The following is a 13,210-nucleotide window of genomic DNA, read 5'->3' as shown; positions in this document are numbered from 1 at the left end:
TCAAATGAACCTAACCAAGACAGACTCTTTCTTTAAAATAAAAACATTATGAATAGTTTCTGAGTCCATTTGGATTATTAGAACTTTATCCATGTGTGTTCTATGGTGTAATTTTTTTTAATCAATTATTTATGCCAGAGTAATTAGATACAGCTTTTCGAAAAGCCAAAACACAAATATACCAAAATAATTTGACGAAAATTTTAATTATTTTCAATAAATTATGTATCAAAAAGTTTTTTTTTTAATTCTAACATATTTTTCCCAGTCAGGTTTCTTGACATATATTTTACGTATGGTAAAATTTTTGTAGTGTACAGTTTCATAAGTTTTGCCAAACACATACAGCTGTGAGACCAACACCATTATCAAGATAAAGAACATTTTCATCACCCCTGAATGTTCCTTTGTGCCTCTTTGTAAGAATCCCCTGACCCCCCAGCCCCTGGCAAACCAATCTTTTTCCCTCTAAACTTTTGCCTTCTCCAGATTATCATAAATATGGAATCCTATAATAGTCTTTTGAGTCCAGTTTCTTTTTTTTAATGGATTTGAGAGTCATCCATGTTGTGTATTTAAGTAGTTAGAGGTTACAGTTCACATCTTTAATTAATCACAGTCTGCCTTCAAATCATGTATCATTTCATATACTGTAAGTACCTTACAGTAGTATACTTTGAAATGCTACCCTGACATCCTTTTTATTATTGTACAATTAACTTTTATGTATTCTGTCAATATTACATTGCTATTTTGTGTTAAACAATCAGTTTTCCTTTAGCGCAATTAAAAATAAGGGGGAAATGTCCATTTTTTTTGTTTTTTTTGTGTGTGTGTTTCTACTATTTTTTTTTTAATTGAGATTGTTCACATGCCATACAATTATCCAAAGTATACAATCAATTGCCCATGGTACCCTCATACAGCTGTGCATCCATCACCACAATTAATTCTTTTTTCAGTTTTTAGAACATTTTCATTACTCCAGAAAAGAAATAAAGACCCAAAAAAAGGAAACTCAAATCCTCCCATACCCCTAATCACCCCCCCTCCATTATTGAGTCATAGTATTGGTATAATACATTTGTTATTGTTGATGAAAGAACGTTAAAATACTACTAACTGTAGTATATAGTTTGCAATAGGGTATATATGTTTTCCTATATGCCCCTCTATTATTAACTTCTAGTTATAGTGTCGTACATTTGTTCTAGTTCATGAAAGACATTTCTAATATTTGTACAGTTAATCATGGACATTGACCACCACAAGATTCACAGTTTTATACATTCCCATCTTTTAACCTCCAACTTTCCTTCCGGTGACATACGTGACTCTGAACTTCCCCTTTCTACCACATTCACAGACCATTCAGCATTGTTATTTATTCTCACAACGTGCTACCATCACCGCTGTCCATTTCCAAACATTTAAGTTCACTATAGTTGAACATTCTGCTCATAGTAAGCAACCGCGCCCCATTCTTTAGTCTCATTCTATATCCTAGTAAACTAATATCTCATGTCTATGAGTTTATATATTATAATTAGTTCATATCAGTGAGACCCTGCAGTATTTGTCCTTAGGTGTCTGTCTTATTTTACTTAACAGTGCCCTCAAGATTTCTTCATCAGCCAATTTTTTAAAGATGGTTTTGTTCACACACCATGCATTCCATCCTAAAAAACCAATTGATGTTTCCCTGTATAGTCATGTATTTATGTATTCAGCACCATTGCTACTATCTATATAAGAACATCTTCATTTCTTCCACAAAGGAGGAAGAATCAAAGAAGGAAGAGAGGCAAAAGAAAAAAGAAAGAGAAAAATAAAAGCATGACAGCTAGGAAGCAACAAAAGGAAAGATAGCATTAAACTAAAGTAGAATATAGAGTCAGACAACATCACCAATGCTAAGAAGTCCCATACCCCTCCTTTATGTCTCTCTCTTATATGCATTTAGCTTTGGTATATTGCCTTTGTTACATTAAAGGAAGCATAATACAATGTTTCTGTTAATTATAGTCTAGTTTTCATTGATTGTATTCCTCTTTCAACCATACTTGCAGTGATCTTTGTTCAGTGTACTTACATTGCTGTGCTATCACCCAAAATTGTGTTCCACACCTCTCACTCCTCTCTTTTCCAATCTGTCTGTAGTGCTCCCTTTAGTATTTCCTCTAGAGCAGGTATCTTGTTCACAAACTCTGTCATTGTCTGTTTTTCAGAGAATATTTTAAGCTCTCCCTCATATTTGAAGGACAGTTTTGCTGGATATAGGATTCTTGGTTGGTGGTTTTTCTCTTTCAGTATCTTAAATATATCACCCCACTTCCTTCTTACCTCCATGGTTTCTATTGAGAAATCTGCACATAGTCTTATCAACTTCTTTTGTACGTGATGGATTGCTTTTCTCTTGCTGCTTTCAGGCTTCTCTCTTTGTCTTTGATGTTTCTTGCCGTAGGTCTATTCAGATCTATTCTGTTTGGGTAAACTTCGCTTTCTTGGATCCGAAATTTTATGTCTTTCATAAGTGATGGGAAATTTTCATTGATTATTTCCTGTATTATTGCTTCTGCCCCTTTTCCCTTCTTCTTCTCCTTCTGGGATACCAAGGACATTTACGTTCTTGCTTTTCATTTTGTCCTTCAGTTCCTGGAGACATTGCTCGTAGTTTTCCATTCTTTTCTCTATCTGTTCTTTTATGTGTAGGCTTTCAGGTGCCTTGTTCTCCAGTTCCTGAGTGTTTTCTTCTGCCTCTTGAGATCTGCTGTTGTATGTCTCCATTGTGTCTTTTATCTCTTGTGTTGTGCCTTTCATTTCCATAGATTCTGCCAGTTGTTTTTTTGAACTTTCAATTTTGTCCTTCCGTATGCCCAGTGTTTTCATTATATATTTCATCTCTTTTGCCATATCTTCCCTAAGCTTTTTGAATTGTTTTAGTTGTTTCAATTCCTGTATCTCAGTTGAAGTGTAAGTTTGTTCCTTTGACTGGGCCATAACTTCATTTTTCTTAGTGCGGATTATAGTTTCTGTTATCTAGGCATCTGGTTTCCTTGGTTACCCCAATCAGGTTTTCCCAGAGCTTAGGTCTAGGCGGGAGGCAATAGTATCCGGTTTCCCTGAGGGTGTGTCTTAGAGGTTTGGGACACCCTGTGAGGCCTCAAGCCGCTGTGCTTTTCTGCCCAGCAGGTGGCACCTGTTAGCCTATCACTCCCGACTGGTATAAGAAGGTGTGGCCTGTGGCTATTTTCCCCCAGGCTCTGGGGTCTGATTCTGAATGGAAGGCAAGTAGTAGAGCTTGGCACCCCTTTCTTCCCCTTAAGGAAGATACACCCCCTAGGGAGAGGTCCTTTGCATTTGAATAGTCTCTCTGACTCTGCTATCTCCAGCCTTGTCTGGGTCAGAGCGCTGGGAATTGAAAATGGTTGAGGCTTTCTCCACTGAGCCGAAAAAGGGACAGAAAGCTCCCCTTCAGGGCCAGTCTGCGGCCCCCCTCAGTTTCACCCGTTGGCCAGAGACAGCACCTGGTCCTCTGGGCTCCCCCTCCCTCCCACAGAGGTCCTCCTGCTCTCCACGCCTCTTTCTGCTTGTTGGGGATTCGTTGCTTATATTAAGCAGTCCAAGTTTGTTAACTGAAACGTGAGTTGGAGCTGGGGTGAGGTATATTCGCTTGTTCAGAGAGTGCTGCTTTCTATCACAGAGAGGCTTTGCATTTTGGGCTGTGAAGCTAGAGGCTCCTGGCTCGGATCCACAGTTTTTACTTAAAGATTTTATGCTGTGATTTCTGCATTTCTCCCCCGTCCAGGCTGGTATATGATGTGTGAACAGTCATGGTTGTCTCCCAGCACTTATTCCAGATTATTTACTAGTTGTTTCTGGTTGTTTATTAGTTGTTCCAGGGGGACTAACTAAATTCTACTCTTCTCTATGCCATCCTCTTCTTCTGTTCGTCAGTGAAATGTCATTTTAACCATTTTTGGAGATCTTCATTTCTGTGTGTTGATCCAAGTTTTTGTCTGATATGAAATTCCTTCTGATTCAAGAACTTCTATTAACATTTCTTTCAGTGCAGGTCTTCTGGTAATGAATTAAAAACTCAGCTTTCATTTGTCTGAAATTTTTCTTTTAATTTTTGAAAGATTTTTGCTCTGAATATAGACCCTATTTGTGGTTTTTTTTTTTCTTTTAGCACTTTAAGGATGTCACTCCAATTTCTTCTGACTTGCTATGATTCTTTGTTCCTTATATAATATGTTTTCTCTGAGTGTCTTCAAGATTTTCTTTTTTTCTTTGATTTTTAGCAACTTAATTATATGTCTAGGAGTGATTTATGTTTGCTTTTGTTTGGGTGTTTATTCTGCTGGGGCTCTCTTAGCTTTTTGGGTCTACTGTATAGTTTGCTGTTTTTCTTACTTGGGACAACTTGTAGTTGATATCTTAAAGTATTTCTTCTTCTCCATTTTTTCTCCTCTCCTTCTGGAATTCCAGTTGTATGTATGTTATTTGATATTTTTGTGCATCTTTTGGATGTTCTATTTTTTATTGTTTTCATGTTTTTCCTCTTTGTATTTCAGTTTCAGTAATTTCTGTTGACCTGTTGCAAGTTTACTCATTCTTTCCTTGGCTGTGTCAAGACTAATGTGAGCCTGTTTGAAGGCATTTTTCATCTCTGTTGCCATGTATTTCCTTATTTCGAACATTTCCATTTCCCTTTCTTAAAACAGCTTTGAGATTTAATTCACATACTGGTCAAAAATCAGTTGGCTAAGAATGTCAGGGTTTGTTTCTGGACTCTTGATTCTATTCTGTGGATCTCTATGTCTATTCTTTGCAAATACTGCAGTCTTGATTACTGTAACTTTGTAGTTCATTTTGAAATCAGGGATTGTGAGTCCACCATCTTTGTTCTTCTTTTTCAAAATCTTTTTGGCTATCCTGGGTCCCTTGAATTTCTGTAAGAATTTTAGGATCAGCTTTTCAATTTCTCCAAAAAAGCCAGTTGGGCTTTTGATAGGGATTGCATTGAATCAGTAGATCAATTTGGGGAGTATTGTCATCTTAACAATATTAAGTCTTCCAATCCATGAACATTGGTTGTGTTTCCATCTAGTTAGACCTTTAATTTTTTTCAACAATGTTTTGTAATTTCCAGTGTACAAATCTTGTACTTCTTTGTTAAATTCCTGAACATTTTATACTTTTTGATACTGTTGTAAATGGAATAATTTTTGTAATTTCATTTTTAGATTGTTTATTGCTAGTGTATAGAAATACTGATTTTTGTATATTGACCATGTTTTAATGTGTTTTTAATTTCCCCTTTAAAACTCTTTAACTAGACAAATCTCAAATACTATTATTTTGCAGCTGTGAACTATTATCTAAAAATGCTGTAAAATTAATCTAAAGTGACATAAAATAAATGTCTAACTGAGATTGAAATCTAGGAGTTTTGATATGGGTCTTCTCTTCTGTACACTTAGTTACAACCCCTTCACAAAATAAATCTTATGTAGTTAGTAAAAATTATATATTATTTTGTTCTTTTCCTTTTAGTGTTAAATGTTTACAAAAGACAGTGAAGGATTCTTATCACATAATGTGTAGACCTTGTGCCTGTGAACTTGAAGTTTGTGCTAAATGTGGAAGGAAAGAAGACATTGTTATTCCGTGAGTATTTCCTTTTATATTTGGATGAATTGATAACATGGATTTTCTCTTACTTAAATATTAGTAACTCTTAGAGCCTTATGTTTCAGTATATCACACTAATGTAGACTTTTTTTTACCTGGTAGGAAAGAAGACATACTTCATTGTTAAATTTTTCTATCATAATAAAAGTAAACTTTAAATTTTTAGGAAAATGAAGTGATTTTTATTGATGAGATTCACATTCATTATACAGAAGAATTACTCATTGTATAATAGTTTTTCTTTAATGGACCATGATGTATTAATTTCTTTGAGCATATTTTATTGACATCACTATTATAATTGGTTGATCTTGAGTTAAGTTGGTCTTCAAGGATCTTTTTCTCAATACTTATTTCATTAGGGGCCCCTGTTAATTGGGAAATGTATTGGTAAAGGTCTTTTCAAACTATACAGTTAAACAGTGAAAGCCTGGAAAATAATTAGGAGTTCTTCTTCCATCTTTAGATTTAATGAAGAACCAGAAAAGACAGAAAATACTGAAGATCTAAGTTCCAGCTGTAGAGGAAGCTGCAGACAAAATGAAGAGGAAAGTGATGGTGATTTAGATTTTGATATTGATTTAGATGATACAGAAGAAAACAATCAAGTGGATTAATATAACTGTATTAAATGTCAGTCTAAGACCATGAAATTCTGGCCAACTTTTTTCCCCCTTTGAAGGATGTTTTAATTGCAAATACAATTTCTTAAATGTATCTAAGACTATTTAAATTTTCTATTATTTCTTGTGTCAGCTTGATGAGTTGTTATTTTTAAGGAATTTCTTACTTTCGAAAAGCATCTCTCTGGCTGCTGTGTTAGGAAAGGACAGTGGAAAGGCAAGGGTGAGAGTGAGGCGGTAACCTCAGTAATGCAGACAAAAAGGAGACACTTGGCATAGGGAAGCATGGTGGGGGTAGTAAGAATTGATCATATGGTGGGTGTGCTTTGCAGGTAGGGCTCAGAGACTTTCCTGATGAACTAGATGCAGAGTAAGAGAGAAAAAGTGTGGTCAAAGTTGCCGTCAAGGTTTCTGACCTGTACCACTGAAAAGATAAGAGCTGCCATTAACTGGGTGGGGAAGACTGAAAGAATCAGAGAACTTAAAGATAAGACAATTGAAATAGTTCAGTCTGATGAGCAGAAAGAATAAAGAAAAGTGAGCAGAGGCTGAGGAACCTGTAGTTTATCATCAAGCATATCAATATATGCATTGTGGAAGTCCCCAAAGGAGAAGAAAGAGAAAAGGGGGAGAAATAATATTCAAAGAAACAATGGCTGGAAACTTCCTAAATTTAACAAAAGTCATGAATATGTGCAGCCAAAACACATGACAAACTCCAAACAGTAAACCCAAATAGATCCACACCACAGTCTATTGTAATCCAACTCTAGAATGCCAAATATGAAGAGAATTCTTAAAGTTGCAAGAGAGAAACAACATGCCACTTAAAAGGGAGCTGCAATAAGATTAAGTGCCGATTTCTCGTTAGAAACAATGAAAGCAAGAAGGCTGTGGGATGACATATTTAAAGTGCTGAAAGCAAAAAATTGCCAACCAAGAATTCTATATCTGACAAAACTCTTTCAAAAATAAGGGAGAGATTAAGACAATCACAGATAAAAGCTGTGAGTTTGTCATTAGGCCATCCCAACATGAGATGCTGAAGAGAGTTCTGCAGGTTGAAAGGAAAGGACAACAGACAATAGATCAAAGCTGCATGAAGTAATAAAGATCTCCAGTGAGAGGTAAATATAAATGCCGTTACTAATGTATTTTTAGTTTGTAACTCCACTTTTTACTTCCCACAGGATCTGGAAGGCAAATGTTTGAAGTGTAATGATAAATCAGTGGTTTTGGACTCACAAATGGGTAAACATGTTGTTTGTGGCAAGAACTACATAAAGGTGAGAAGATGGAGGGGGTATAGAACATAGTTTATGTATACTATTTATGAGAAACAAACAAAAAGTAATAAATGCTCACCCGATTGTGGAGAAGAAAATAATTTATTCACAATCTTGCAAGAACGAACACACAGCCAGAAACGTGGCAGGTGCGCCAAACAATAGAACACAGCAAAATTTTATATCCTAGGCCTAATGCAAGTTCCTCCCCTGTTTCTCCATTGGCTGGATACTCCAGAAGGTACAGTCTATCTGAGAGAGCTAACTAGCCTGCCTTTAGGATTTTGAATTGTACAGCCTATCAGAGAGAATTAACTAGTTTAAATCTCTCGCCAAGAGTTCCTGTCTTTGAGTATACCCCCACATCCCTTTACATCCTAGTAACCCTGGTTACTTTTCCCATATAAGGAGCTGGCGCTGGTTCTAAGCATACATCATGGCTCTTTCTCTCTCTCTCACCTTCCCTTTACCACGGGGCCAGTTTAAGCCAGTTCTGCCACCAATCTCCATTTTCCCTATTCCATGTGCTTTATGTGAAAGCTAAACTTAACCTTTCTTACATTATTGAAGTTAAGTTGATATCAAAGCAAACAAGATTGTTACAGATTTAGGAGTTAAACCCCTTGGTAACTTCAAAGAAGATACTGGAGAATATGCAAGCTCATAGAAACAGAAATTAGAATACAGTTTGCCGGGGGTATGGGAACAGTGGGAATGGAGACTTAATGCATAAAAGCTGTAAGGTTTCTGTTTGGGGAGATGGGAAAGTTTTGGTAATGGAAAGTGGTGAGGGTACCGCAGTATTGTGAATGTGATTAATCCTGTTGAATGGTATGCTTGGGAGTGGTTGAGATGGGAACATTTTTGTATATGTGTTCCCACAATTTAAAAGAAAAAAAAAAAAAAAAAAAGAAGAGCAGCTAAAGAGACAATTACAATTAAATGCAATACATGATCCTGGGTGAGATCTAACAAAGGAGGAGAAAAGGCTCAAAAGGACATTGGGACATATGAAAAAAATTGGAATATAGACTAACCTTTAGGTCACTGTTAAGTCTCTTGAACTTGATAACTGCATTTAAAGTGGCTACATAAATGAGTACCATGTTCTTAGGAAACATACATGGCAGTATTAACTATTCAAGGAGCATGATGTATACAACCAACACTCAGGTGTTCAGAAAATTGATTAATAGACCAGTAGATGGATAGATGGATAGATAGAATGATATGACAAAAGTGGCAGGATGTTAAAATTGGTGGGTCTGGGTATTGGGAAAATGGGGGTATGTTGTAGTTCTCCGAATGGGATTTGTATTATTTTTGTAACTTGTCTATTAAGTTTGAAAATATTTCAAATTAAAAATTTTTTTTTTTAAAAGTGAAGACAAGGATCACATTTCAATTACATTAAAAAAATATAATGTACCTAAGAATAAATCAACAAAAGATACTCAAGAACTCAATGCAAAAATACAAAAGCTTATTAAGACATTAAAGAAAATGTAGACAAATAAATGGAGAGATACCATGTTCAGGACTTGGAAGTCTTGATATTCTAAGTCCACAGTCTTACGGAAAATTTCCCTACCCTGAATTTGTTTGTGGCTTTCTTTTGAATTTAATTTAAATTTGTCTGGATTATGTAGCTTTTGTGTTTAAAGAGCCGATTAAGCTATAATTAGACATAGCATTTTGTTTTAAGTTTGTTCCTATCTGAAAGAGTTGTAATTCCTCAGATTGCCTTACTCGGAGAGAAATTTAACAAAGAGCATCACCTAGTGACATATACTAATAGCTGCATTTAGTTCTTTAGTACTAAGAAAGGTTGTTCTGTGTGTATGTGTATGTGTTTTAAGTGGACTTCAATTCAATTATTCTATTTAGTTCATTTATATTTCTTTAGGAATTATCCTTTCTAATCTAAATAATATTTTTTAATTGAAACTTAGCATGTAGAAATGAGAGAAGGGCTTTGTTTTGTTTCAATGTAATGTATAAGTTTAATATAATAAATCATTTAATCATATCTTGATATTTGTCAGGATATCAAGACTGCATCACATACTCTGAAGTATGCATCACGTACTTCTGTAGTACTTTACTACAGAAGTTCCAAATCATAAAAATCATCTGGTGAGTTTTAAAAATTTTCTGATTCCTGGGATTCTCTGGGTCTGCGATGTGGCCCAGGAATTTGTCTTAACTCCTCGGGTGATTCTGATTATCAGCTACAGTAAACACAATTAATTGCTTATAGCAAAAAGCCATTTCTCTGTGCCCCCCCAACCCCATTTCTCTCTACTTCCTGGAACACAGTGCCCCTTTACCTGGTTCTTTCTTTCACAGCCTCTCCTCCAACCAGGAATGACCATATAAGGGGAACCACTGGGAGATTCTGGGAAAGATTTACCTTGCTGATAAAAAGAAAGCGTTTTTCCTAACAGACTTCCTGTCTGTATAAGATTGTGAGAAGATATGAAATCTAGCCCTTGGCAGTCATCATGAGGAAACCAGATGAGCTGCAGAGACAGTGATCCTGAGCCCTGACATTGTTAAGCTGCTAAACATAATGAACCTGGGCCCATTCAGCTCTAGAACTCTTGTGAGGCAATTAAATGCTTAATTGAATAAGTTACTGTTAATCAGAATCCTTTTAATTGTGGTCAGATGCATTGCCACCTGACACCTCAGCCAAGTTTCATAGCCACTATTCTACAGAACTTAAAATGTGCTGTGGCAAAAAAGAGAAAAACTAATAAGTCAAAATATGATTAGTTATAATGAAGTCTTAGTTTGCTAGTTCACCTTCATTCTGGAAAAGGAGAGTTAAGGAGCATCTGTATAGGAACACATAGTAGCAATAATGATAATAGCACTTGTACAGCACTCATAAGTTCTATATATATTACATATACATTGATACATTTACATTTACATATGTTAATTCATTTAATCATCCTATGAACCTCAGGGAAATCAAGACTCAGAAAAATGAACTAATGCCCAAAGTCATACAGCTAGTAAATGACAGAGTCAGAATTCAGATCCAGGCTCAAAAAGTTCAAAAATAGGTAAAGCTAATTTATGGTTATAGATATGGTTAACTTTGGGGTAGTAATGACTGGGAAGGGACATAAGGAAACCTTCTGGATTGCTGGAATTATCTATGTCTTCATTCAAGTGTGAAGTGACACAGATATACAGAAATGTAAAATTCAACACAAGGTTTGTTCACTTGATTGTATGTAAATTTTGCCTCAATTAAAAAGCAATTTAAAGTACTTAATTTTTTTTTTTTTTTAATTTTTAAAAGTATCATCTTAGTTTGTCAGAGCTCCTATCACAAATACCACAAACTGAGTTTGATGTAACAGTAGGAATTTATTGCTCACAGTCTTGAGGTTAGAAGAATTCCAAAATCAAGATAGAAGCGAGGTCTGCTTTCTTTGGTATTTTTAGCATGGTGCTGGCTGTCTGCATTACTTGGACTTATTGGCTCATATTTCTGCTTCCTGTCTTTATGGCAGTGTCCTCTTCTTTTGTCTGTTCTGGTTTCTGCTGACTTCCGACTTCTGGCTCCTCCCTATGGCTTTCTCTGACTTTGGACTTGTGGTTCCTTCTCTTATAAGGTCTCCAGTGAAATGGATAAGACCGAACCTCAATCAGTTGGACCATACATGAACTAAAAACATCTCCTAGGGATCCTATTTACAGAGGGTGCACAGCCACAGGAATGTGGATTAAGATTGAAAACGTATGTATGTTGGAGTACATAATTCAACCTACAAGTATAGTGCTGTCAAATCCATGTCTTAAAGTAAACAACAGTATATCATACTTTTATAAAGAGTAAGAGGTAGCATGGCTTTTTGAGGCAGGAAGATCTGTTTAAATCCTGACCCTGCCTTTTGCCTGTTTTGTGACCCTGAGCCAATTTCTTTACCTTTCTGAGTCTCAGTGTTCTTATTTGCAAAATGAGGACACTGGTCACTACAGTATAATGTTGCTGTGAGTATTAAATGAAATAATATGTATAAAGCTCCTGGCACATAATAGATGCTCCATTCATGGTGTTTATAAATATTTACCATTGTTGGTGTAGATATTCTCTTTCAAACTATCTAAAGAGACTTGCAGATGTTGGTGGGGACAAACTGGAAACTCTTAGGTGGGGGGTGGGGGGAAGAAACCTTGAAACAGAATTCCATGTTACACTGAAAGAAAAATCAAACTCCTTCAGTGAAAGCATTTATACAAGAAATACTAGGTTTGCAGTTGGCTATTTTTAATACTTGTAATGTGTAGACCCTTCAGTAATACACACTGGAAATTTGTGAGTGCAACAGCAAGTTTTAGAAAAAATACATCTGACAGTAACAGCTTTACAAACTGTCCTCATTTTTTTGTCACTAAACAAAATTGCATTGCTAACAGTGTTGATACCACACACATATACACAGAAACCTTTTGAGAAACTTTAGTAAATGGTAAAAAATTTATATTTTATCTAAAAATTACATAATGAATTAAAAATAGAAATTGACTCAGAAAAGCATATTCCATTACACTGACCTTTTATTTAAATTATAATTTTACATATTTGAATAAAAGTAAAAAATTTTTTATATAATTGAGTATGACCTTATCTATTCCTATTCCTGTATTAGGGTTCTCTATGGAAACAGAATCAACAAGAGATGTATGTAAATATAAGATTTTATAAAAGTGTCTGACACAACTGTGGGGATGCACGAGTCCAAATTCCATAGGGCAAGCACTGAACTGGCAACTCCGAGCTGTTCGATGAACTCTTCGGGAAACACTTCACTGGCTAGTTGCACTCCTCAGGAAACACTCCCCTGGCTAGCCGAAGAAGAAATGAAGCTCCTCTCTCTCTTCCTTAAAAATCTTCAATTGATGGGATTAAATCCAGCTGATTGCATTCTCTCATTGCAGAAGACACACCCTGCGTTGATGTAATCAGTCACAGCTGTAGTCAATTGACTGACGATTTAATAAACTATCCTTCTTGTTTATTAACCAACCACAAATGTCCTTGCAGTAACAGTTAGGACAGTACTTGTGTCATCAGACACCTGGACACCATTATTTGGCCAAGTTGACACATAAACCTAACCATCACAGTCCACCCCTTGTCAACTTGGCAGTTGTACACATCACCTTAAACCATACTTTGTCTCTAAACAGAGTACAGTAACAGACATATATTTCGCCTAACAATACTCAGCTCTCCTGTGTACAACTGGAAACACGCTAAATCTCTCAAGAATAGGGTGCAAGTCCTTGGGTGACTCTTAAACTTGATTTTCTTTTCCCCAATGCACAGTTACCCTGGTAAAAGGCTGTAGGTCCCCCTGGGGAAGGCTGGGAGGAAGATTAATAGTATAAATTGTTGGCAGTGTAACAGGGTCCTTCCCCAAGGGTACCCAGCCTCCCCTTCATTAAAGGGGCTCTGGGTCTGTAAACTGTCTCAAGTCTGGGAATTGATTAAGGGACCAGGACTCTCTGTTTTTGTAATTCAAGGTAGACTTTTGTTCACTTGACCTAGAATTCTGTTTATACAGATCAAACAAGAATTTA

General features: G+C 35.9%; 1 protein-coding gene across 6 annotated transcripts in view; it reads left to right on the top strand.

Moving 5' to 3' along the window:
- C10H9orf85 (chromosome 10 C9orf85 homolog) overlaps positions 1–12,332 on the top strand; it is a 78,094-nt gene extending 65,762 nt beyond the window's left edge. The window contains exons 3-8 of one of the 6 annotated variants that reach the window (XR_005210793.1): positions 5,560–5,673; positions 6,164–6,245; positions 7,511–7,606; positions 9,652–9,742; positions 11,239–11,363; positions 12,277–12,332. Coding sequence is in view for 3 of the 6 variants with exons in the window: in XM_037798503.1 (XP_037654431.1) it covers positions 5,560–5,673; positions 6,164–6,245; positions 7,511–7,606; positions 9,652–9,732 (373 nt within the window). In the remaining 3 variants the exon portion in view is untranslated. Of the gene's footprint in view, positions 1–5,559; positions 5,674–6,163; positions 7,448–7,510; positions 7,656–9,651; positions 10,930–11,238; positions 11,741–12,276 lie in introns of those variants that run through there. The other 5 variants (XM_037798503.1, XM_037798504.1, XR_005210795.1 and 2 more) reach the window with 5 other exon arrangements.
- The last annotated feature ends 878 nt before the right edge of the window (positions 12,333–13,210 follow it).

This window comes from Choloepus didactylus, chromosome 10, assembly GCF_015220235.1.
Source record: "Choloepus didactylus isolate mChoDid1 chromosome 10, mChoDid1.pri, whole genome shotgun sequence".
In the NCBI taxonomy this organism is placed as follows: Eukaryota; Metazoa; Chordata; class Mammalia; order Pilosa; family Megalonychidae; genus Choloepus; species Choloepus didactylus.
The sequence above is the reverse complement of the archived record's forward strand: the minus strand, read 5'-3'. Positions and strand labels throughout refer to the sequence as shown.